The 24,916-nt window shown below is 48.2% G+C and overlaps 1 protein-coding gene across 5 annotated transcripts; it reads right to left on the bottom strand.

Annotated features, from left to right (window-relative positions):
- Positions 1-98: 98 nt before the first annotated feature.
- On the bottom strand, positions 99-22,508 carry LOC116944455 (bisphosphoglycerate mutase-like). Of its 5 annotated transcripts, none has more exons than XM_076068538.1 (3): positions 21,552-22,508; positions 6,441-7,172; positions 99-5,072 (listed from the first exon to the last, which is right to left on the bottom strand). In XM_076068538.1, exons 2-3 carry the CDS (start codon positions 7,039-7,041, stop codon positions 4,807-4,809), a joined length of 867 nt encoding a protein of 288 aa, XP_075924653.1. In that variant the 5' UTR covers positions 7,042-7,172; positions 21,552-22,508; the 3' UTR covers positions 99-4,806. The 5 variants fall into 5 exon arrangements, with proteins under 5 accessions (XP_075924653.1, XP_075924652.1, XP_075924654.1 ...); XM_076068537.1 differs by having other exon boundaries at positions 22,331-22,508; XM_076068539.1 differs by lacking the exon at positions 21,552-22,508 and adding an exon at positions 20,964-21,540.
- Between the last annotated feature and the right edge of the window lie 2,408 nt (positions 22,509-24,916).

The raw sequence follows: 24,916 nt of genomic DNA, 5'->3' as shown, positions 1-24,916 counted from the left end.
GTCAATCAACTGCTGGATGAAGGCTGGTTACACCTATTCACAATGGGCAGAAACACACCGGCTGTTCAAGAGCAGGGAAATATAATCGCAATGCCATAAACGTTTCGGCACAGATTTTATTGAGTGATAAGTTGTGAATTGTGAAACTTATATTGTTGGATTTGGGTGAAGACGGAACTCATTCTCCAAACAATTATGATATACATTAAATCATTAATCATTCACACTTTTCCAAATAGTAGTTTTGAAATGGCAAAAACTTCGTAAAAACGTCTTAATAATACATTGCTTTCCTTTGGCTAAGTATATATCCCATTTCAGAAGTCTCCACACAATGTTTCAGTTTATGTAACATCTCCAAAATAACACTAGTAACGAAATGTAAATGGCTCGTTACGGGATGAAACACCGACCAATTATATTCTCAAGTATTGGCTCCACGCTCGTTTTAATCTCCACGTAAATTTGAATTTAGCTTCACCGACGCACACTCGCTCTGTTACACGGAATCCTAAAAAAAAAAGATAGGCAAAGGCGCAGCGCTGCAATTGCTGCCCTCGCATTGTCCTGATGATAATTGAGATCATTCCCTCGGGGATTTTTCTTTCCCCCCGGTAAGTTTAAACCGCCAATTCTAGCGGCAATCATCAGAATTTAGAATCTTTAATTTCCACTGCAGGAGTAAATCCGACAAGCTACGGAGCTCTTTTTCACAGATGTCCATCATGGGCGGGTCAGCAATCATCAGTCATGGTCAATCCACTGCTGGATGAAGGCCTCTCCAAGCCACTGCCGCCTCTTACGATCCCGTGAAACGAATCCACTTAGCGCCTGCACATGAACTGAATTCATCGCAAAGACACCTAAGAATATTAAAACTCCGCAGTCGCTCTAAATGCTTGAATTCGAATTCACCCACGTAGCTGCGAATCATGTCAGCAAGGCTAAGACACAAACCATATTGTTTACGATACAACTTCCTAAAACATTGACCGTAAATGAAATTCGGAAACGTCACTCTGCTACGGAAATGTATTGTGGCACACACGCACGTACACAACACAGTGGATGATACGTCTATCCAATGCAATTTGATACTTCCAGGACATCATGGGACTACATGAGATACATATATACCGCGAGACAGCTAGTAACAGACTTATCAGCTATATCGTAGCGAATACCCATGCAATCAACATACGTACGTATAAAACACACCTACACAACTACACGTAAATGCATACAAAGTGTATACATTCAAAAGCTCTGGGATTTTCGGACGAAGGGGGAAAAAAAACAAAAAAACACCCACTTGAAGCGTTAAAACTTCCCGCTTGAGATGATGACCTTGGGTGGGGGGCCACGTCACGCGCAACGGCGCAATCTCACCGCGGCCGTTCGCGCGGCCTCGAGCGTCACGGTGGGCAGCGTTGCGTGCTCCCGCAAAACTATCGGTGTGCACAGGACACAGAGAAGGTTGCATTTTTTTTGCGGGGGTGAGGAGGAGGAGGGGTCGGGGTCTGTTCCACCGGCAAAAGGAGGAGGGGGGGGAGGCGGTTTTGTGTGTGTGGCAAGGAGGGGGGGGGGGGGGGTCGGGAACCAAAATAACAAAGAAGCTACTTTTTATTTATTTTGTCCCCGAATTCGGTCAAAAAATATAATTAAATAAATTTTTCAAGAGCCGCAATCGCCGCGCGTGAATAACGTCACGAAGCGGGGTCCTTAACATGAGCCGTGTGCGGATCCGGAGCCGCAGGTTGCCGACCCCCTGGGCTACGGAAACAAAGTGGAGGGGGGGGCCTGTGGAGGGGGGGGGGGGCTATGGGGATCACGGGAGAGAGGACTGTGGGGTCGGGGGATTGATCAATCTGGCAAGGTGACAGATTGCGACCAAGGATGGGGGCTAAGAGGAGACGAGATATCCAGAGGTAAAAGCTCTGACCTGACACCAGAGCTCTACGAGGTACCAACAGGAGGGCTGCCCCTTTTTCCTACGTGGAGCAAATCTCTGATGTGTCCTTCCCTGCTTACACCGATCATCCCTAAGTGCTCTCAATCCAGGCTCAAGTGCTCTGTGGTGAGAGTCCCCTGTAGAAACCTCACGCACAGTTAAAGCGCACCGCGCGTGCCCTGTCAAAAGTCTGCCAGCAGTCGACTCAAAATATCCTGAGACCATCGGCTGATCAGCGTGAGACCAAGTCACGAGGGGAGCGTGGTACAATCGCGCGCCACCATTTACGATCGCACGACTGTTGTTGACGATTTGCAAAATTGAAATGACGCGCAGTGGCAGAGCGGGGTGGGAAAGTGCTGGCCCGCCCCTCCCCCCCGCCCCCCCCGCTTAACGTGTGGACCAGACGTCACTTGAAGCGATCTCAGAGGTAGCTCTGCGATATCCACTTCCGTGGGCCCATTCTCTTAACACCACGGGCTGCACTGCTCTGCGTGAGATCTATTACGCCAATAGCACAAAACCAGTATAAAACTAGGCGAAAACATTAAGTTAGAAAAACTTCCTTAAATAACGATTTTTTTAACGTGTTACGTCAACACCTGCGTGAAATATTAAAACTCTGTTACAACTGGTGGCTAGAAGGGGTCTTCCGCATACAATATTCCCTTTTATGCCAAGTTCAAAGATATGAGGACAAATATCTCGCCATGAAGAGTTTCATCGCCACCATCATCAGCTATGATCAGTCCGCTGCTAGATGAACGAAGGCCCGCCAGAAGCTTCCGCCATTACCTCTCACTCTTCACAACTTCGAATGAAGGGTTTAAAACTACATTAAAAAAATCTGCATGACGTTATTACATCTTGCGGTGACGAGATGTTAACTACCTCGCGTGGTATACAGAATGTCGTGGGTTCGATCCCAACCCTGATGACCAGCCACTTCGTTGAGATATCATTTGTGGCCAGGCCGCTCGTGAAAAAGAGAGCTATATAGCTCAGTGGGTTATACCTGGTAAAATTAAAATAGTTTTTAGTTTAGTTTATTATATTTTAAGAGATCATAAAAATTAGAGTCTATCCAGTTGCCACCACGGCCAAAGCCACCGATGCCACCCGAACCTCGCGAAACGCCATCAACCCTCTCCGCAAGATGCCACCGCTGCCACACAGGAGACACACAGTGACCTCTAAGGCCTGGCTTCAGCAGACTTAGGGCAGCCAAAGAGAGACGATAATGACTACTTATTCGACAATGTAAAGCTAGTGTATATAAGATATAAAAATAGATGGAATTTTTAAGTTGTAAAGATAATTTTGGACTGCTTACTGGTACTTTTGATGGAACCTTTTGGTACATGGTGGCGTCTTCGCATGTCGGCAGGGCAGGGACTATTAGGGAGAGGCCACAGCTTTGCCTCGAGGTGTCGTTACTAGTACAGCACACCGGTGTGTTAGAGAGTAAACTAAAAACCATTTACAATTCGAGTACGAAGTTTCGCCAGTAATTACAACCAGCATCATCAGGCGACAGCCAGAGTTGTGGAGAAATCCTCCTGTCTTGGTCTTAAAAAAAAAACTCTTTTTATGGACAATATTTGTCGCAAAAGCCTACGTGCTGAACTATTCCATATTGGCCAGATGTTTTGGAAGAGGTGAGAGTACCCACACTTCATCCCACCACATGCAAGCTATTGATCAACTAACTACGGTGCAACATTTATTTATACCGCTTGGTGGAGAGATGCCGGGGGATTTATGAGGTTGGATGATCAAAGCGGCGACCTCTGGATTGCAATTCCAGTGTGCCGATCGTTACACCGCTGTGGCCAGCTCTCTACGTTTCCCAGCGCAAAAGCTAAACACGTTATTTTTTATTTCTCGGGACAGCTCTGCATGTGCGGCAAACCAGTATGCGGTGTTTACTGGGTTTTTATCATTCGGTTTTTTACCGGAAACAGAAATACACCGATTGTTACCAACTCTGGGCTGGGTCGCTCACCCTGCTCGCGTGTTCAGCTTCAACACCACACGTCAGCAGATGGTACAGATGACCACAAGACACTCGCTCACCTCTCTCTGATAGCGCTAACAGTTCGGGACGAGCGTCATATTCAAGAAGTTGTAATTTTGTAAGGATAATTTCACATTTCATTATTTTCTTCAGACATTCGGATCATTCACATGACGCGATAATTTAACACTCATAGCTCAGTGGGCTTTACCTGGTAAATAAAATAGTAAATATAAAACCGCGACTTTGTGCTATTAAAGTGATGTCACTCGATGCCGCGTGGTGCCACCCTTGGCAGGGAGAGAGCCGCAAGCGGCGTCATTAAATGCGACGTCACTCCCCGCGACGTCTCGTATTTGTATCGATCCGAATATATTTTACTAGTCGGACCGGAAATTTGGTCTCGAGGTCAAATTTTTTGTATTTCTGGGACAGATCCAAAATGTGAACATTTCCAGAATTACATGCATTGCAAGAGTCGGACAATACCGTATTCTTCGGATAATAAGACACGCTTTTCAATCCCTGCATATTAAAGAAAAAGTTGGGGGTGCGTCACATCATCCGATAGATGTGTGTGTTGTGTTTGTTTAACTTTAGTGACACTGGGCGCAAGTTTTTGGGGGATACGTCTTATTTTCCAGAGCAGTCTTATATTCCCTAAAAAACGGTATAGCCGGTTGTTGTAACAGAGTCGCCTGTAACAGTAACGATATAACAAAATAACAAAACAACACTGAATGCACGCCCCCGCCCCCCCCCCCCCATGCTCCATGAACGAAGGTGGCGTGCTGGGCTAGGCCGGGGGTGGGCGAGACAAAATAAAATATTACATAACTTAACAAGAAGAGGCATTCTCCACGACGCATAGTTCCAAAGAAAGGAACCAAAAATATTCCAGGATACGATACAAACGGCTTAGGGAGAGGGGCAGGTGGCGGCCGTGGTGGCAGTGGTGGCGACTACGGCGCCGCGAGGATCCGGCGACGCGGAGGCCCCCTTGGGGGCCTTGCCCTGGTCCTCGATGCGTTTGATGGCGGCGGCGATCTCGGCCGTGTCGCCCAGGTAGCGGCGCTCGCCCACCGGCGCCAGCTCGTCGTCGAGCTGCAGCACGACAGGGACGCCCGTGGGGATGGTCAGGTGCAGGATGTCCGCGTCGCTGATGCCTGCGTCCGAGCAGCAACGGCAAGCGGCGATGGTGCGCCCGTTTTTTGTGACGCGCGCACAACTCACGACGGAGGGGGCGGGGTTCAGATGGCGGTGATGACGAGGTGAAGACTCGCGACGAGAGGCTCGTGACACGGTGGAGTGGACTTGTGACGAGGTGGAAACTGGGGCTCGCGATCACGTGGGAGTCATCCCAATTTGCATGCAGTCCCCCCTATTGTTCTGGTTCGCGTCCTGCAACCTTTGGGCAACGCTTTTTATCGATGTGGCCGGTCGTCCATTGGGCAACTCACTTAACAGCAACGTGACTCTGCACTAAAACTCCATGAACATCAGATCGACTCCGCAAAAGTTATGGTACCCCTCCCCCCACCACCCCTTCGGTGTTATTCACGAAGGGAATTGACGGCCAGAGCTCGTGCATGAACGCTCTCAGCTTTCGCTGCGAAGCGCTAAAACCCGAACACACGTAAGTGGGTCACATGGACACGGATGAAATTGCAGACGGCGATGAGCCAATGATTTACTCGAGGTCATGCGTGTTTTCACGGGAGGCAGCTGCCTGGCGCGAGCTTGAAATCGAATGCAAACAAATTTTGCCCGCACAATAGCCGCACATCTGCCAGGTTTCCAGTCAGTGCAGCTTGTCGACAGAAAAATCAGGGAAATGTGTGTCGCGGTAGGGAGCGGGAATTCTTCCCTAAGAGGGGAGATGGACAAGCGGTTAGGCTCATGGACAAGCGGTTAGGCACTTGTCCATGAGGGGAGGGAGGCAGGGAGGGGAGAAACGCGAGTGGAGAATGGTGGAAGTTAGGAAAATACAATTACTGTATTTTCCGGATTCTAATACGAAGGATATGGAAATACCTATTGGTGAGAAAAGCATGGAAGTGATGTCAAATCAGTGACTGCTAGTTTTCGGATCAATCTGAAGCAAAACATTTTTTCGGATCATCCAAAATGTCCGATCTAGGCCCGATATGCAGATTAATTTTGAAAAGTTGGGAGCAACCCCAAACGGCAGCCTACAGAGGGGTCCCCGGAAGCTCGAGGCAGAATCCCACGTGCGCGCCCCCCCCCCGACTCATCGAGCCAACAAAAACAACAGCCGCCATTCGCCACTAAGTGACGGTGATGTTTCCACGGCGCCTGTGCCAGGCCAGGCGCACTTTCACAAAAGCACGCACGCACAGGCCCATTGCGGGGCCCCTTTATCAGCGCGAGAACCGGAACAAACTGACGCACTACCAACCCCCCCAAAAAGCCGCCCATCGCCCCCCCCCCCGCCCCCCCCCCCCCCCCCACCTTCCAGGTGCTTGATGATGGCGCGGACGCTGTTGCCGTGCGCGGACACCAGCACGTTCTTGCCGGCGCGCAGCTCGGGCACGATGCTGCCCTCCCAGTAGGGCAGCAGGCGCTCGAGCACGTCGCGGAGCGACTCGCCGCGCGGGATCTTCCCCCGCGGCACGTCGCAGCTCGCGTAGCGCCGGTCGCCGTGGATCTCGTCGAAGTAGGGGTGCGCCTCGTCGATGGGCGGGGGCCGCACGTCGTAGGCGCGCCGCCACGCCTTCACCTGCTCCTCGCCGTGGTTCAGCGCCAGCTGCGCGCGGTTCAGGCCGACGAGGGCGCCGTAGTGGCGCTCGTTGAGGCGCCAGCTGTGCGCCAGCGGCACCCAGGCCTGGCCGACGCCCTCCAGGATGAGCCAGGCGGTCTTGATGGCGCGCGTCAGCAGCGAGGAGAAGGCGGCGTCGAAGCGGATCCCGGCGGCCGCGAGGAGGCGCGAACAGCGGCGCGCCTCCGCCTCGCCGTCGGCGCTCAGCGGCTGGTCGACCCAGCTGCAGAAGCGGTTCTCGCGCGTCCACGAGCCCTCGCCGTGGCGCACCAGCACGAGCGTGCGCGTCGCCATAGCGTCGCACGCCGCAGTCGCCGCCGCAGTCGCCGCAGTCGCCGCCGCAGTCGCCGCGGGAGCGTTCACGCCGTCACTCCGCGCTCCGCTCCCGTCGCCGCGGAATCGGACAGATGACGAGCTCGCGCCTCCTGCAACACGCACGCGACGGGACGATGAATCGATTACGTGCGTATGCATGTCGAACTTGAATAGTTTAGTTGTCTTTGTTTATTTTAAGCGATTTATCATTCCTATACTTTGCACTCATATCGTGCTTTTATATTGTTTGGTGTTATTCAGTTTGACCTGCCCCTACTGGACATCCTCCGGTATAAACGAATATTCCGATTCTGACTTCTGCGCCCGCCTGCACGGCGCAGCTTGATGTAGTATGGTCACAAGTAACCCCCCCTCCCTCCGCACGCCCACAAGATCAGTACGGTGCGGGGAGATAGTGAAATAAAAATAAATTAGTTTTCAATTAAAATACATTTTGCCGCTCGCGCATTACAAAAAATAGCCCCCAACAAAATGTAGCGTGCGGCTGCCATTGGCCAAAAAATGTCAACGCTGGAAATTGAACAGTGCCACGGCGTGACTCTACCGTGACGATGGCAACGTCGTCCCCTATAATGTGAGAAACGAGGCGAGGTGCAGACATCGTTTGCCTGTAAGTGACCTATTTCGTCTTCCTGTGCCTTGTCCGCACTACTCTTTTTTTTTGTAACGATGCTGTTTTTTACATCATTGGACAGCCTTTGCCAGTACCAAAATGTAAAAATAGGGTTTTCCGCTTTTTTCTGGCAACAAAACTGAAACCGTTTTACTAGGATTCATGTCTGCATTAACCACAATACCTGCAGTCAAAATGCGAACAAAAAAACATACTATGATAATATATGCATTGTCCTTGAAACTGATTGGTCCACACCAAGGGACGGCTTTCTTTTGAGCCTCGACCCAATTGTAAATCTTGTGGATTCACTCTTCAACACACCGGTGGGCTAAAGTAGTGAACTATTTGTCTTTTATCAACGTGACACTTTTTTGCTGATTGGCCGTGTCGGGTGGTGGAGGGTTACGACACATTTATAAATAACGTAATTTAAACCAAAAACCTTTATTATGAATAATATTGGTCGCGAAAGCCTACGTGTTAAACTGCATTTATATTTTTAAAAACATTATTGGAGATTTAAATGTATTGTTTCTTGGGAAGCGGTGTGTTTTACCACTGGCACTTATATGCCTAATCTTGCACTTTTTTCATTCCTTACTAAGCTCAAAACTTTTAAAAGATACATTTTATATTTAAAATTATATGCTTTCTTACTTTTTTACATTTATTAATTTAACTGTCACGGAAATGGTGTGATTTTATTGATGACACCAGACTTAAGAGCTTCTTAGCTCACAGGGTACTTCAAAATAAGCTGAAGCTGATAGGACCTTCCCAATACGAGTCTTGAGACTCAATGGAAGACTGTCTTGGATAAACAAATAATAACATCGACTGTAGACGTCAATGCAATAACGTAATCTGTGACAAGAATCGATTATTAACGATTTTTTTTTAACAAAAAACTTCACACGGTTGCCACAACGGGCCAGCGGGCCAGCAACAAACAGCACCGTGAGAAGTTGCAACAGATCGAGTGCAACGAGTTGCTTGAATTGAGCGAGGTCACGATGAGATTTTGGGGAAAAGAGACGATGGGGAGCAGTGGGAGCTACTTAACTAGACGAGCCGGTACAAATGACACACAACGGACAACAGACTGCACAAATGAAGTAAAAAAAATTATGATGGGTTCATCAAATTATGGCGCGGAGGGGAGAGGAGGGAATTACCGCATTCTACAGAATACAAGACGCTCCTGAAAGTAAGACCTCAACGCAAGCTTGTGCTCGGGTCAAATAAAGCATCACGAATTTGGTCTCGGCCACAGACACACACGCACGCGCATCTACTGGATCAAAAGACGCACCGTCAACTATTGCTTTAAATCACATGTGGTGAGGAAAGGGCATCTCATAATCCAAAGAATACGGTAAAATACAATTACCTTTGCATTGGATATTAACACAAAGACAGACTTTACTCACCGCCGTCAACCATAACGACCAGGTAAAACGACACCACGGCCCCTTAGAAACCACGTTGACGGGTGGCTAAGAGACCGCGACCAAGTCCGAACCAACACGCGCGCACGCAAAACGATCCTCCCCTGGGCGTTATAATTTTCCGAGTTAAAATTTTGTGTTTTTATCCTCCTCAGGACTTTGTATTCCTCTCGCTTTAACTACCGCCGCCGTCATCATCCACGTGCCTTCGCTCAGGCTTTTATCGGGGGGCAGGAGGGGGGTAACGGTGCAATGAACGTTCTAGCATGACGTGCTCTTCCGCCTGTTTTTTCCTCCTCCCTGAAATAAACGTACCCGCCGGGAGCGACGGTGACAGATGTCCCGCTGCAAATGCCGCGCGGAGACACGCAGACGCAAAGACGCACGCGCAACCACCCCCATGCGTTTTCCTCCCAATCGTCGTGAACTCCGCTCCCCCGTTCCTTGTTCCGGGTTTTTTTTTTTGGGGGGGGGTGGGGGGGGGCAGAAATGTTTTGTTGTTGAAATATATATTTTTTCTCTGCCCGGCTCTATTATTTTTGTTTGGAATTGGGCGTTTCGCGCGAACGCTATTAATCTCCCAACGTCTGGCACACGCGTTTGGATTTTTTTTGGCGCATCAGTTCACGTTTTTATTTATTTATTGTCGATTATAAACCACGGCAGCGCAGTGGTTGGTCGGTTGGCACGCCGCGCTAGGGAGCCTGGCAACCCGAGTTTGATGCCAGGCCACCAGCGAGCGGTTAACATCAGTGGCGAGTGATATCAAAACCGGTCCTTACCCTACCTGCCCCAACCTTCACCATCAATCCGGACTGACCAGCGTGGTGAAGTTCGGTAAAAAAAAAACTCATACGGCGACACGGCATGGAGAGGCCCTCATCCATTGGTGGATTGAGAAATGGCTTAATTTATATTTTAGACCTGATCACCTCTTTACTTCGGCTTTTTTAACACACATGACCCACTTACTAATTGGCTGTGTCGGGTGGTGGAGGGTTACAACACATACTTACGCGATCTAACCCAAAAACCTTTATTATGAATATTGGTCGCGAAAGCCTACATGTTAAACATGACCACGACTCATCGTGCAACCATTTAAGCTGCACAGTGTCGAAATGACACACACACACATCGTACAGACCGATGAAGTCATTCTAGGCATAAGATTAAGTATAATATGCTCGCACTTACTCAGCAGCCAGGTATGCCTCACGCAGTTGGGCTGAGTCAGAACAGCACTCCCAACGCGACACACCTAGAGGGCTTGGCCAGCTCACCAAGTTTTACGAAACTTGGGCAAAGGCGCAGCCCTGCAAATGCCCGCTCACGCCACTGCTGGCGTTAGGGCCTCCCACGAGAGGGAACTCCACACACGTCGATCTAGATGAGCGTATTTTGGGCCTGCTCTTACACGCCAGCCAGACGTCTTGGAAGAGCTTGGAGCACCGCACGCATTTTTCCCCACCACACGGCTGCCTTGCCGATCGACTAACTGTGGCCTATGGACGTCTTATACTGCTGGGTGGACAGAGGCGTTGGGCGACGATTTTTGAAACTCGCACCGTTGCTTCAACTGCCGCCGCTGGGAGATTGAATCGAACCGGCGGGTTTGCACACCCAGTGTGCCAAACCATTAAACCACCGCGGCATCATTAAACCCGCGGGGACGATGCCAATTTGCTTAATAAACGTCTCCTTTCTGACCTTTCTGTAACTACAAATTCGGTGCATCGGGAAATACGACCGTCAATTTGCTGCGATATATTGAAGAAAGAAAAACACACACTGAACCTCGATGGGTTCTGAATGTTTGTATTTTGGTCACGGGAACTTTCTGATGTGTCACCGAGTCGGCCAAAGGTATCTTGTATTACACTGCAGCGTGTCGGTCAAGAAGACGCGGCTTGGCTTGCGAGTCCTACCGCATGCAAGAGCCCCTGTGTCACTCCACTGCTAGATGGCAACGTGGGCCTCCTCCCCACACCTGTGTAGGCCGTGAAGGGTTATTGAACCATATTTCACCACCCTCCATGGGTTCGTGCGGGGAGCATATACATGTGTAAGCATAGAAGTATAACAATTGCACTGCCATCTGCAGCTCACCACCAACCCCACGGCACTCCCAGCACCACGCCCGACCGCCTTTATCTCCCAATTTCTGATGTTTACACACCACACCAGGTACTCAGTTGAGGCTGAGCCGACATAGGGGAGACCCAGCACCGGTTCAGATAAGCGTCACTGGCGTTGGTCATGAGCGGGAACCAAACTCGGGTCGCCGGGTTAGTAGGGCGGCGCGCCAAACCGCAGTGCCACCGCTCCATTGTGCTCGGGACATGGGGTGACATCATCCTAGGAAGAGCATAATGTGTTGTGTTGACTCATCTCCCGTGTCAGACAATGCTCTGTTGACTCTGGGGCCTGGACACAAGGCCAAGGGCCAACTCCATCACAACCGCGATTCAAAAGTCACAGTGATTTCTGCTCAAACGAGCATAGAGGCGGTGCTCATCTCCCATTGACAGCCCTGAGCTAGTGGTGGTAATTCCACATTCCTATGGCATAAGACAACAATTGTCGACGTCCCCCACGAAGTGGTACCAATTGCATCGACCCCCGGAGGGAGGATGGATGATGGAGAGACTCCCTCCCAAACAGGATTCAAATTCGCAACCTTCCGATCGTGAGCCGCTCGCTCTACTGCTCCGTTATTATTCTTGACCATCGCCCCTTTAGATTTGAGGCAGTGCTCACGAGGCAGGCGCCGCGGTGGCAAGATGTTAACTACTGCGTCCGGTATACAAGAGGCCATGGGTTCGATCCCGACACCGATGCCTGCTGTATATGTGGAGTTTGCGTCTCTCTCTCTCTCTCTGCTCGTGGTCGTATTGATTTTCCTTCGGGTCCTACGGTTTTCCCCTCCACGTTTAGAAACATGCGTTTAGAGTATTTGGCTGCTATCAATTTCCACATGATAAGCCACTTCATTGGGCTATCATCTGTGGCCCAGGTCGCTTCTGAATAAGAGCTATATAGCTAAGTGGCCCTGACGTGGAAAAATAATAATAGTTTACCTTAGTTTTGGTTTATATTTCTTAATAGATGATGTCATTAACCGGTGTATACTCAATCCATGTGTTCCTCTTTCTGTCTCCCAAAGTAATTCCCAGCATGCCTCACTCAACGCCTGTTTGCATACTCTTCTTCTATATTATTTATTATATATGTTTCATTCATGACCATGTTTCTGAGCCACAGGCCATAGGAGGTAGTAAGTACTACTTAAAACCCATTATCCTGTAGGCACACGGCCTCGTGACCATACCAATGCACGCAAAGACAAGTCTAGGAAATTCCCTTGGGATGGAACACATCAGTTGGACACCCTTGCAGATGAAACGTTCCATCTCGCAGTATAAGATATTTTCAGAAATAACAAAAACCATTCGGGTCTATTTGCTGTGACACCACAGCAAATACCTCCAGTGGCATGTACACAAGCGCGTTTGAGTCTACAACACACACACACACTGTATACGATTATACAACGTCAAATGCTTTATGTTTACGTATACACAGATGAGACCAGGCACAAGAGAGCCAAGGCAGAGCGCATGGACATCACCCCGCAGACTAACACACATGAACAACACACGGTTCACACGGCCGCTTGGCACAGAATGTTCTCGAAGCCGTGAAAAGTTGCAAATGTTGTGCAGGTGCGCTGCTCAAAATGATTCCCTGCGCAATCGAGCAAAGGGGCACCTCGCTACTCATCGCCCTGAGCCAGTGGCGGAAATTCCACGTTTCCGTGGCGGGGGCGAAGTGTCCTGTTGGCGAGCGCCCTATCAAAGGAGGGTCAAGTACCGGGAACGGCGTTCGTTTCGATGGAGAACTGCACCCCCAGCCACCATCAGCTGGGATGTTTGGTGTGCGACTGGACATCCATACTCTTTGGTTCTTTCGGTAAAGTCACGTAGGTAGAAAAATAAAACAAAATAAAAAAATAATATATCACGACGTTTCGATCGCAACACAAGCGGTCGTCCTCAGGCGGAAAAAAATTATCCAGCAGTGGAGCTGGGGTTTAGCAGCAGTGGAACTGCTTGTGTTGCGATCGAAACGTCGTGATATATTATTTTTATTTTGTTTTATTTTTCTACCTACATGACTCTTACCGAAAGAACCAAGGAGTATGGATTCCTGGAGTCACGAAAGCTTCAAATCAATACTGGACATATGTGAAAAAAAACAGCTTCATAGCTCATCGGATTCCTCCAGTATGAACAAATATTGTGATTCTTGCTACATACGGTGCGAAATCCTGAACTACGAGTCACTGCGGAGCAACAACAATAACAAGTGGACACTTAGCGATCATTTAAATCAACAGAGGAGCTGCTGAAACCTGCAGTTTTATTTTCTCTCGGAAACATTCGAAAAAAGATGCATCACCGTAGCAGGAACAAGAGCGATGCCAACAGTATACTGTACACACAAGACGGGAGTTGAGGGCGTAACAATGTGTTTAGGTTTTCCATATTTTGTTAACTTGAAAGGTCACCACGCTGACACGTACAACCTTGTCTGTGTTTACATAGGAGGGCAATAATGACCCCGAAATACAATTCGATGTTTCTGTAACTCAATTTTAACAACTATGAATGTGTTTTTTTTACGACAATTTAACATGGGCGGTGAGCGATACGCAAACCGGTCCCGGGCTTCTCACACTAACCAGGCTGGTGAAGTACGGTCAAACAACCCCCATGGTCAACACAGCACAGTTGTCAATCAGTTAGATAATCAGATAGTCCAGCTGTAAAACAACTCTCCTTTCTGAAGAACCATTGCCTGAAACTAGGGACCGAGCAATTAACTTCCCAAAGCTCACCACGATTTGATTGTCACAATTTAAATACAAACGTTTCGTCTCATCTGTGCTGTCTCGCTGTGCCCGTTTCATCTGTACTGCCTCGTTGGTACCAATGTCACATTTGTGCTGCGTTTCCTCACTCGATTCAAATTTCATTCAATTCAAGAACCGATTCTGTTCATTGCATCTTAACATAGTTCTGACTTCCTCATTCACATGGTTACTTGTTTTGAAAAATCTCTTCGTTTTTACAGTTGCATTCACTGCATGACGGAGATGTGCCGTGAGTGACTCACGTGCCAGCACTGTCAGTAAATGATTCATACACACACACATACACAATGCATTGGCATGTATTGTGAGCGAAAACATTGTATTCGAATAATAATGATTTAAACTTGGCGCACAGTATTCGCTCGCTCTCGAAGGGTGATAATGACTCGGAGGCGCGAGGAACCACAAAGTGGTAAGGCAGCAGCCAGCCGGCGAGTCAGCACCAATTTTCCACCAAGCTCTGAAATCCTCTATACAGAGACTCATCTGCTTACGAACATTCGACTTACAAACTTTCAGAGCTATGAACAAATCTGCCCGTATGTCCAGTTGCCTGTTCGGGCCGAGTTTTCAAGAGTAGAGAGGAAACACGAGCACCAAAGGGAATTAGCATCTACATCTGCAGAACGTGAAGAACCAGTGGCATCTACATCTGCAGAACATGAAGAACTAGTGGCATCTACATCTGCAGAACATGAAGAACTAGTGGCATCTACATCTGCAGAACATGAAGAACCAGTGGCATCTACACCTGCAGAACATGAAGAGCGAGTGACATCTACATCTGCAGAACATGAAGAACCAGTGGCATCTACATCTACAGGAGATTATAAAACTTTTAAAGCCATTCCTCGTGATTAGTGTACACGCCAAGGTTGGAATCGACAGGAGTAAAGTTAGACTTATGAACATATCTACTTAAGAACAGGCCTTTGGAACCTAACTCGTTCGTAAGTAGAGGAGTCCCTGTACATTAAAGAGCTATTGGCCAATTAATGAGAGTTCCCATGTCGGGGGGGGGGGGTTACCGGAGCACCTGAAGAAAACCCACGCGTGTGAGGGGGCAACGCGATATCCCACAGATGGAATAGGTGGAGTCCACAATTGCTCTTCTGCGTTCTCCTGACGAGCCAGGGTATGGCTTCTCATCGACGCCCACAGGAGGAGGGGAGTTTCACAACATTTGTGCAGCAATCCACCAACCCCCGCTGCCTCCACAGTGCTGGATTAGAGGCGTGCTCCACCAATGAACGCGTCGTCACATTCCCTGTCACCGCGCTTCTCTGAAGAGACGCGTTACCACGAACAGCCCGGGCAAAACCATGCCACAATGAAGACAGATGTATTACCATATTCCTCGGATTACAAAACACACCTTTTCTCCCTCCTCTGCATTGAAAAGAAAGCTCTTCGGGGGGTGCGTCTTATAAGCCGGTAGCTGTGTGTGTTTGTTTAAACCGGTCCTGGGCCTCCCCTAGGTTGACTCGACCTCAAATGAGTACCTGGTGTAAACATCGCCACTGGGGAGACAAAGGTGGTCGGGCGAGGTGCTGGCCAGCCACCCCCTTCGTGTGCCGTGCCAGCCTTCATGGGTGCTCACTAACAGCACTTGCCCCAGCAGTGTGTTAAGGCTACACGGGGGATCTTTGTCTTTCATGAAATTTTGTACGACTTCATTGCCACTGGGCACAACTTTGGGGTGTGTCTTACTTTCGAAGAATATAGTATCGTTCGATACGGCGCAAAAGTAAGGCAACCTACTAAGGATTCGAAGAGTGTCGGGAGAAGTGTTCCAAGCATGGCTGGGTGGCTGCCTTGTTATGTGTACAGTGCTTACAGGACATAATTTGTGCAGCACAAACACAGGATATTTCCATCAAACAAGCGGTTACATTCCATAAGTGGACGTTTAGGTTGATTTTAATGATTGATGAGCATGAAAGCACACGAGCATGTTCAGGTTAATAGGCAGTCAAACCAGGGTTCACGTTAACATGCAGTAACACCTGCGTGATTTTACGCTACTTTAATTAAAAAAAGGTGCAGCCCTGATATGTATTTCTCACACCACTGCTGGCAGAAGAGCCTTCACTGCAGCAAACTACAGTGCCCCTCTAGACAGCACTTTAGCCTACTCTTCCACAATGGCCAGACGTCTTGTATTCGGTGGGTGTATCCACATTTTACCCAACCACGCGCGACCTGCCGATTGACTAACCGCGGTGTTCCCCCTTTATACGGTGGTCGTAGACCTGGCACTTGAGAAACTCTCAGCAGCGCGACCACGAGGGAAAGCGGCGGCCTTGCGGAGGCCTTCGTCCAGCGGTGGATAGATTCTGGCTGACAATGAACGAGTCCGGAGAGGACGTCACATCGAGGAGACGGAGCTATGAAATTAGCTCGTGCGTTTCACGAGTGCCAGGTGGCGGCTTTTTTGGGTGGGCTTTCATCCGGCAGTGCATTGATCGTGGATGATAACCATTTCATCTCCGTGCCATCGCTCTTCATTAAAATTATATAACCAGAGTAAAAGAGACATAAAAAATTCCACCAGCCTGGGGAGAGACAGTTGGCTGCTAGGGAGGGACACCAGATGCATTTGCTTATGTTCATTTCCTCCCGAAAGGAGGCGATCAGATGTTCTGGAGCTGCGAGTCTGTGCACGTTATAAAACCAAACATTAAACTTTGCACGGGCTTATTTTGCTGTGAAGCACTGCGGATGAAAAAGGCAAACGTACGCAGAACTCTGTTCAGTCTGCACACAAATTATGTTTAGTCCGTAGGCCGACTGGCATTCCAGACTGACATTATCCAGCCAGTATTTGTTCAAGCAAGTCAACGCTGGGCCAGTTACAACTTTCTGGGTCTCAATCATTTTGGTAATTGCAGCCCCACAATTAAGACCAATGGTAATCATGTCACCCCCTGCTCTCCTCCCCCCTGGGCAATAACCAGGGCTGCCACGGGGTTCGAACCACCATCCTCTGTAAAAAGCGGCAGAGGTGCTACCGCTCAGCCATGCCACCATCCCAGCGACATCGCTGGGCCCTTTTTCCCCACAATCCGCAATGAATGAGGCTGTGTGCCCTGCCACTCTACTCCCTCCATACCCTCTTGAGAAAGAAATCCTGAAAAAAATATATTCAGAGCTCCATTCTGTCTTCACATTTAAATAAATAAAAAATATGCTTAGTCCATCAGCCTATTGGCTTTCCAGTCCAATATTGTCAAGGAAAATGTGTTTGATTGAGTAAATTTTGCACCGGTTTTGGCCTTCTGGGTCTCATCAGCAGTCAGGCTTGTTAAACAAATGCTGACTATATGATATTGGTAAGGGCAATCCATATAAACTATGTGACATCGTTCAAAGAAAAAAAGACAAGACCGTACACAAACTCATTATGCGTTTCCATGGAGCATTGTGGGTGTAGAAGCAAATACAGTTGAAGTTGTATATTTGTTTTTATTTTTAATAGGTGGCGGTTCAGAAAATGACTATTCTTTTCTGCTCATAGGCCAATTTCCTGTAACATTGCCGATTGAAAATGTATTTTTTTTTACTAGGGCAGTGTTGACGAACACGTTGGAGTTATCCGTGTTTGTTTACCAATGCCAGTGCAGTATTACCAAATCTCTTCTCCGTCAGACTAGCCGTTTTTCATGTTGTGAAATAAAAGTTCACGCGACTCTCCCAGAAGCTAATTTAAGCCCCGATGACCTTTGAGAGGTCATCAGATACGGACTGCTACTTGCCAAAAAAATGTATTGGGGGAGTTGTGGGGGGGTCGCTGTTACAGTTGCTGAGTGGGCCAAGCTCAACAGCATTGCTCCGTGCAGACACACGCGTACCAGGCACATGCAAGCAACCCTCACAGACACACAGGCATGCATGTGCTGACACCGGGAAGTCATGCGGATGTAAGTCCCTGTAAACGGAATGGGGGAAGTGAAGTTAATTTACATGAAGGTTCGAGGAGGAAAAAAAAAGACTAAAAATTAAAGATACAGCCCCGCAATGACTTTCTCGGGCCAGTGCTGGTGGAAGGGTCCCCCCACTAGAAGGTGGGGGCCCCTAAAGAGGGTATTTGGCCTACTCTTCCACGCTGGCCAGACGTCTTGGAAAAGGGCGTGAATATACACACTTTACACCACCAGAAGCGATCTGCCGATTTACTCACTGTGGTTGTAACCAGTTATACTGCTGGGTGGGCAGAGGCGGAGGAATTCTACGAATGGTATTAAACAATATTGACAATATCACGTTGGCTTTTACAAACTGCAAAATGCTCATGTAAATGCAGGCGTGAAGATTTCACAAAAACAAGGGGGTGGTTTATATTTTATTATTTAGCCTCACAACAGAACTAGGTGTCTACAAGCAACATTGCACTGCATACATGTAACCGAGTTTAGAAGCATCTTCCACGTGGGAGAAACTATAATAAGATGTCCCACAGACACACCCTTACTTACTGCCCTGACATACACACCATCAAGCTGTACACACACAAACACAGAGTTCAAATATATTTGTTTATAAATTAGCCGATCCCTTTAAAAAAACATTTAAACTGAACGTGCGCTACCCGCAGTTTATTATTTCAACGTGTATGTAATGTGCTGCACAGTATTAGGTCACCCTCGAATGGCGAACATCTTCACCACCCTTCAATGACCTGGGTGGTGAAGTACGAACCATATGACCCACACGGCATGGGGAGGCCCTCGTCCAGCAGTGGATGGACAAAGGGCCTGAATATGCGCATGTATAGAGACGGGTGACATACTACAGCACAGCATGCAGTCTTAGTACAGTATGCGGAACTAGTTTACACACAGGATCAGTATCTGTACGAACCAAAATTGGTGATGCTCATCTCCAGTCGTGGAAACTCCTATGGATGGGGGGGGGGGCAGTTTATCCTAATAAGTACGAGTGACTTGCAGTTTTTTTTATTGTAGTACTTGGGAGAAATGATGGGCTGAGTCAAGCCCCAAACGAGTCAAGAGCTGTTACCACACATCCAACCGGCTATTATTAGCCAGGGGGCGGTCCATTACAAATTAGGCAACCTCAGTTTGGGAGACAACGACCAAATCACCAAAATGTTCCTAATCTTCTCAAGAACTCAGAAGCCAAGCAGGGTTGACGTCGGACAGTGCTTGAGTAGGAGAACACCACGGTTAAAAACAGGTGTTATAGGTTGCTGCCGTGGGCCTACGCGGTCAGCAAAGGGCAGTGCAGCAAAATTAATTATTGTACTCTGCAACGAACTTAGATATAGAGAGCCTCGGTAACATGGAAGGTAGCACACGGGTGGCGCACGTTCAGTTTAAATGAAACGAAATGCAGCTTAATACAGGAAAATCGGGAGGTTCTACTGGTTGGCACTCGGGCTCAGGTGTAAAAATGTGTGGATTAGGTATGACGATCGTCGACTCCAGGATTCAGTTTTCAACTCAAGTCAAGAGTCTCGGCACCATTCTTGACCATAATGTCGTTTGATCACGTGCAAAATAAAGTCAGGTACTGCAATTTTCAGATCAGGGCTCTACGACACATTCGGCCACTATTGAGTCATGACATAGCCAACACGGTGGCGTGTAGCGCAGTATCGACAAGGCTCGATTATTGCAACTCACTACTCTACGGGACGTCTGGCAAAAACATTAGCAAGCTGCAGCGTGTACAAAATTATTAGGTACGTGTTGTGACGGGTACTGTAAGATCTGCCCATGTCTGTCAGGTGCTCACCGAGTTGTATTGACTTCCGGTTGCTGAACGTATATATTATAGGGTCGTGCTGATTACACACAATGTGCTTGCCACAAAGGAACCACAATACCTTGCTGATCTCGGCAAGGAGCATAAACAGTCACGCAAAATCCGGTCATCCTCAAAGTGGCTTTTGGCTAACCATCGAAAAATTATGGTCACCACATCGCGCGTTTTCCAATGCTCTTCCTTCCAATATTAGGAAGCCACTGGAGCTATGCTCTTTTAAATCTAAAATTAAAACTCATTTCTTGAAAACAGATTTGTGTTTAGTTTGTTGTCCATCTGCGATGAGCACGGTTGGCTACGTCCGGTGCGAAAGAAGTTCAGCATACATAACATACAATTACGACGATCCATCGCCTCCTCCACCAACCCATACGGACCACACTACACGTAGAGCAGCACCCTTTGTCAATCCACTGTAGCTCCCCGCACCGTACGGATTGTGTGGCTGTGTGGAGGGAGGGGGTCATTTGACCATATACTTCATTAAGCTGAGCAGTGGGGCCGAGTGTGACGGTGGGAAAGCACGGAAATCAGAATCTGAATATTTATTTATACTTGAGGAATCCAATGAGCTAGAAAGCTCTTTTTCACAGATGTCCAGTCGGGGCAGGTCAGAACGTTACAACATCGAACAATACAAAAACACGATCGGAATGCAACGTATAGGAATGGTAAACTACTCACTTAAAATATACAACTAAACTTATGTTTTATCTTACCAGGTAAACCCCACTGAGCTATATACAGTAGCTCTTTTTCAGAAACGACCTGGCCACATATGATAAGCTTAAAGAAGCGGCTTATCATGTGGACATTTATGGCACCAACAAAAATCTAAATGCTGGGGGGGAGGGGGGTAAAGCACAGCACCAAAAATGGAGTTCATACCCACTAACTTACGGCCGTTCCCCACCACGCCAAATTGCGCGGCATTATCATAAAACAAACACGCTTGGCAAAGCGTGCTCGATGATCCATCCAGGGGTGGGGGAACCTTTTTTTCTGCCAAGGGCCATTCGGATATTTATAACATCATTCGCGGCGCCATACAAAATTAGCCCGTTACATTCGGTCAAACATTTAATTAACTCACCCCTAATGCGATGGCGGGAACTGCTTCTCTTTGATGGAGGCGTGTGTTTCTGATCTTAGCCGGTATTGACGATGTTAGCTGGTGTTGATGATGCTAGCCGGTGTTGATTTTTAGCTGGTATTGATTATGTTAGCCGGTGTTGACGATGTTGTTGCTACTCGCAACTACTTTTCCAGGTTTGCTCTCCTAGAGTCATTGAATTTCGAGTCCCGCCTGCGGTTTGCCTTGGCAGGGCCAGCAGACCAAAATGATTTCGCGGGCCTCATACGGCCCGCGGGCCGGACGTTCCCCCACCCCTGACCCATCATCCCAACACAAGGCGCACTCTGCTTCTTGGACTTCAGAGAGATCTGACGAAACCGGGGGGAGAAGGGGGGCATTCGGGGTGACGACTTTGGTAGCAGGCAGTCGTCAGATAATGAATATAAAATTCTCGACAATAGTCTATAGAGAAACACCAACGCGGTAGCCTACAACTAACCACGACTGCAGTGTCTTCGTACTGTGAACACACCCGGCATTCAACAGCAGCGTCACGTTACAAACAGGTGCACTCACTGCGGTATGTAATACTTTTAAGAGGCGTACCGTCAAGTTAAGGTTCTTTCAAGACGCCTTGTCGGCGTGGAGGAGTAGGCCAAAGTACAAACGCTGTCCTTAAGCTCCGTGTGGTATCAAGGGCCCCCCCCCCCTCTTCGTGAGACAGTGGCTCGAGCCAAGCTATTGCAGTGCTGCGCCTTTACCCAACCACAGATTCACGCAATGTACACAGAATTTCCCCCAACGCCTCAAACATTTCCATGTTCATTAAAACTCAACGCGACGTTTTATAAATCAACCCTCTTTTTTATATATATCGCGAATACCCAACAAAGAAACTCTAACGCATTCGTCGTCCGCTATATAATGGACCCTCGCTAGAGTTATATTATTTAATACTTGGCCACCTTTTAGGCGAGCTACGGGCCCCCTTGCAAATGGCAGAGCGATGCATCTCTCTCTTTCGTCCGTGCGTGCGTGCACCACGGCCAAACGAACGCATCGTCGCGAACGAATGCACAGTCGTATGCACATTTCGTCGCGTAAATGTAAGGCGCACAAGAACAATAACAACGATCATCTTTTTTTTAAACCAAAAAAAAACACGCGCGGCGAGATTCTTAGGTTTCGCGGCAGTTGTCGGCGGTGATATTGTCCAACTTGTTAATTTCTCTCTCCCGCTTAAAACATTCGCGAATCATATCCTTGACAGTACTTTAGTCTTTGCGGCTCGCGGCTTGCCGGGTTACGATGTGTGGTTCACGTGTATTTTTGTTAGATATATCTAAAAACAAATGTGTTTAAATGTTATTCCGCGCGCCACGTACCTCTCGTTGCGTTAGAATTTAGATGCAGAGCGTGCGCAGTGACGTCATTACGCACGGTGTAACCCGTCTGACAATGCGTGCGTGATGACGTCGCTACGAGCGGCGCAGCGCCGTGCTTACATTTGTACGCACGGCGTAACCCGTCTGACAATGCGTGCGTGATGACGTCGATACGAGCGGCGCAGCGCCGTGCTTACATTTGTACGCACGGCGTAACCCGTCTGACAATGCGTGCGTGATGACGTCGCTACGAGCGGCGCAGCGCCGTGCTTGCATTTGTACGCACGGCGCGATGGCGTCATTACGAAAGGCGTTACCCGTCGTGTAATGCGCGCGTAAATACGTCATTACGCACGGCGTAAACAACGATGACGTCGCGCGCAACGGCGTACCCCGTCGTCATCAGGCGTACGCGATGACCTGCCGACGCGCCGCGAACCCCGTCACGTAAGCGTGCGTGATGACGCAATCACGCACGGAGACGGCTCCGGCGTGCGTGGTGATGTCATTACGCACTGCGCCAGCCTCTGTTGGCGGTGCCAGGGATATGTTCAATCTCGATTTGAAGCTTTCGTGGACTGCAGAGATCCATCCACTTTGGTTCTTTCGGTAAAGTCACGTCGGCAGAAATAAAAGAAAATAAAACAAATCACGACGTTTCGATCACAACACAAGCGATCTTCATCAGGTGGAACAACCACAGCAGGAAAATTCTGAAGTCGGCGAGAGAGCCTCCGCTGTCTCTCTCTCCACCTCCTTTTCTTTACCTATGTAGCGCCGTTGCCAGGGCGCTGTATGTGATTTTACTTGCCACCACACTCATTGACCGATAGGGGGCAGCCGGGAGGTTTAACGGGATGTGTTCAGTTCAGTTTATTTTGGTATAGCCATGTGAGCCATTCGGCTCTTGAGTCGGGTGCAACCACAACTAACAAAAAAAACACGAACAAGAAAACATCTTAAAGTGACTATGTGACTGTGCAAACAGAAAATCCATGGAAAAAACAGCAAAAAATATTCCTGAAAAAAAGCACCGTACACCAACGCTGTGTGCAAAAAATCCCAGTGGGATGCAAGTCAAACAACAACAACCACAAGAAAACTTAGATTGAGGCCATCAGTCTAACTCCGTACTACAACAAAACAAACATGTCCAAACCAAAAAACGTTTTCCAAATCACCAAAAAATAAAGCCATAATTGCAACGTAACAGTGATCACAAGGACTGTGACCGAATGTTTACAATAAACTACATAAATAACATGTAACACCAAATCCTAGAGCCATAGCTGGCTGCATGAGTTACTCCACAACAATAGAAGCATCGGTCGGAGTATCAAATTTTTCAATGCACCTTTAAGATCAGCACGCTAAATCAAAATACAGATAATACTTTGCAGCGTCATCCGGAGCAAAACATTTTATTTTATTTTACGCCAATGAATAGCAGTGGCAGCTAGGGGTGTACAACTCCTCTAGAGCAGTTTTGAGAGAAGATCTCATTGGTAGCGATTCAAGTTGCAGTTTATTGGCAATAGCATTCCAGACCCTGGGGGCATCAATAGCAAAGGCCCTTCCTCCAGTTTTTGTACGGCAATAGGGAATGTGAAGCTGGTAAATGAGCGAAGACCTGAGGTCAAATTTGTTCTTTGAAACAGAGAGGAGATCCAGCAGGTGGTCTGCGGATTTTTTTGTAAGTACATCGTGAATAAATAAGATCTGGTGCACAAGCCGTCGAACATTAAGAGATGTTAAGTTTGACCCAATGTAGAGATCACAGTGGTGAGTCCTATATGGGCAGTTCAATGAAAATCTTAAGGCCGAGTCATAGATGGAATCAAGCTTTTTCAGTACAGTACTTGGGGCTGATTTATACACGATGTCACAGTAGTCAAGTAGAGGCAGTATGGTAGCTTCTATCAATTCCAAACGGAACATTTGGGAGAAGCAGTGCTTGTGTCGATACAGAAAAACAATTTTTATGTTTGTCTTTTAACCAATATAATCAATGTGATCTGCAAAATTCAGTTTTGAATCCAGGATGACCCCAAGATACTTATAGATCTTGACTTGCTCTATTTGACAATTATTTAAGGAATGTAATTGGGGAAAAATAACTTCCTGCTTTAGTCCTGGTGAGAAGCATAGCACCTTGGTTTTGGAGGTATTCAGGACTAGTTTAAGAGCAACTAGCTGATGTAGTTTGTTGAAATCACCCTGTAGCTTAGCAATCACGTCATCCGGAGAGCGGCCAGCAGTAATCAGTATCGTGTCATCTGCGTGGCGGTTAACCGAAAGTAACCCCCCTGGGTATCTCGTGACCGGAGGTGGAGACCCCAGACCCCCAAGGGGTGGGGGCTGGGGGCTAACGGTTAATTCCGGACCCTTCCAGAACCATCTGGAAGGTTCGAGAGGGGAGGAGTGGCTAGGGGCGGGGTAAGCCCAAACTTGTGTATTAAAGCCGGTCCCCTCAACGGGACCGGCGGTGTTCGTCCACTCAAGACCCGAAGACACCTGAAGACTAGACCAGCAGCTATCTATACTAACACGAACCACCGGTCATGATCAATCCACTGCTGGTGGACG

This window comes from Petromyzon marinus, chromosome 21 (assembly GCF_048934315.1).
Source record: "Petromyzon marinus isolate PM22_M1 ecotype Great Lakes invasive population chromosome 21, UKy_Petmar_22M1.pri1.0, whole genome shotgun sequence".
In the NCBI taxonomy this organism is placed as follows: Eukaryota; Metazoa; Chordata; class Hyperoartia; order Petromyzontiformes; family Petromyzontidae; genus Petromyzon; species Petromyzon marinus.
Note: the sequence above shows the minus strand (reverse complement) of the source record. Positions and strands in the feature narration are given on the sequence as shown.

Bases quoted from the DNA above. Each gene is read 5' to 3' on its own strand.
- LOC116944455 (XM_076068535.1), bottom strand. The intron at 5,073-6,440 runs GTGGGGGGGGGG...GTCGTGCTGCAG, and splicing joins CATCATCAAGCACCTGGAAG to CTCGACGACGAGCTGGCGCC.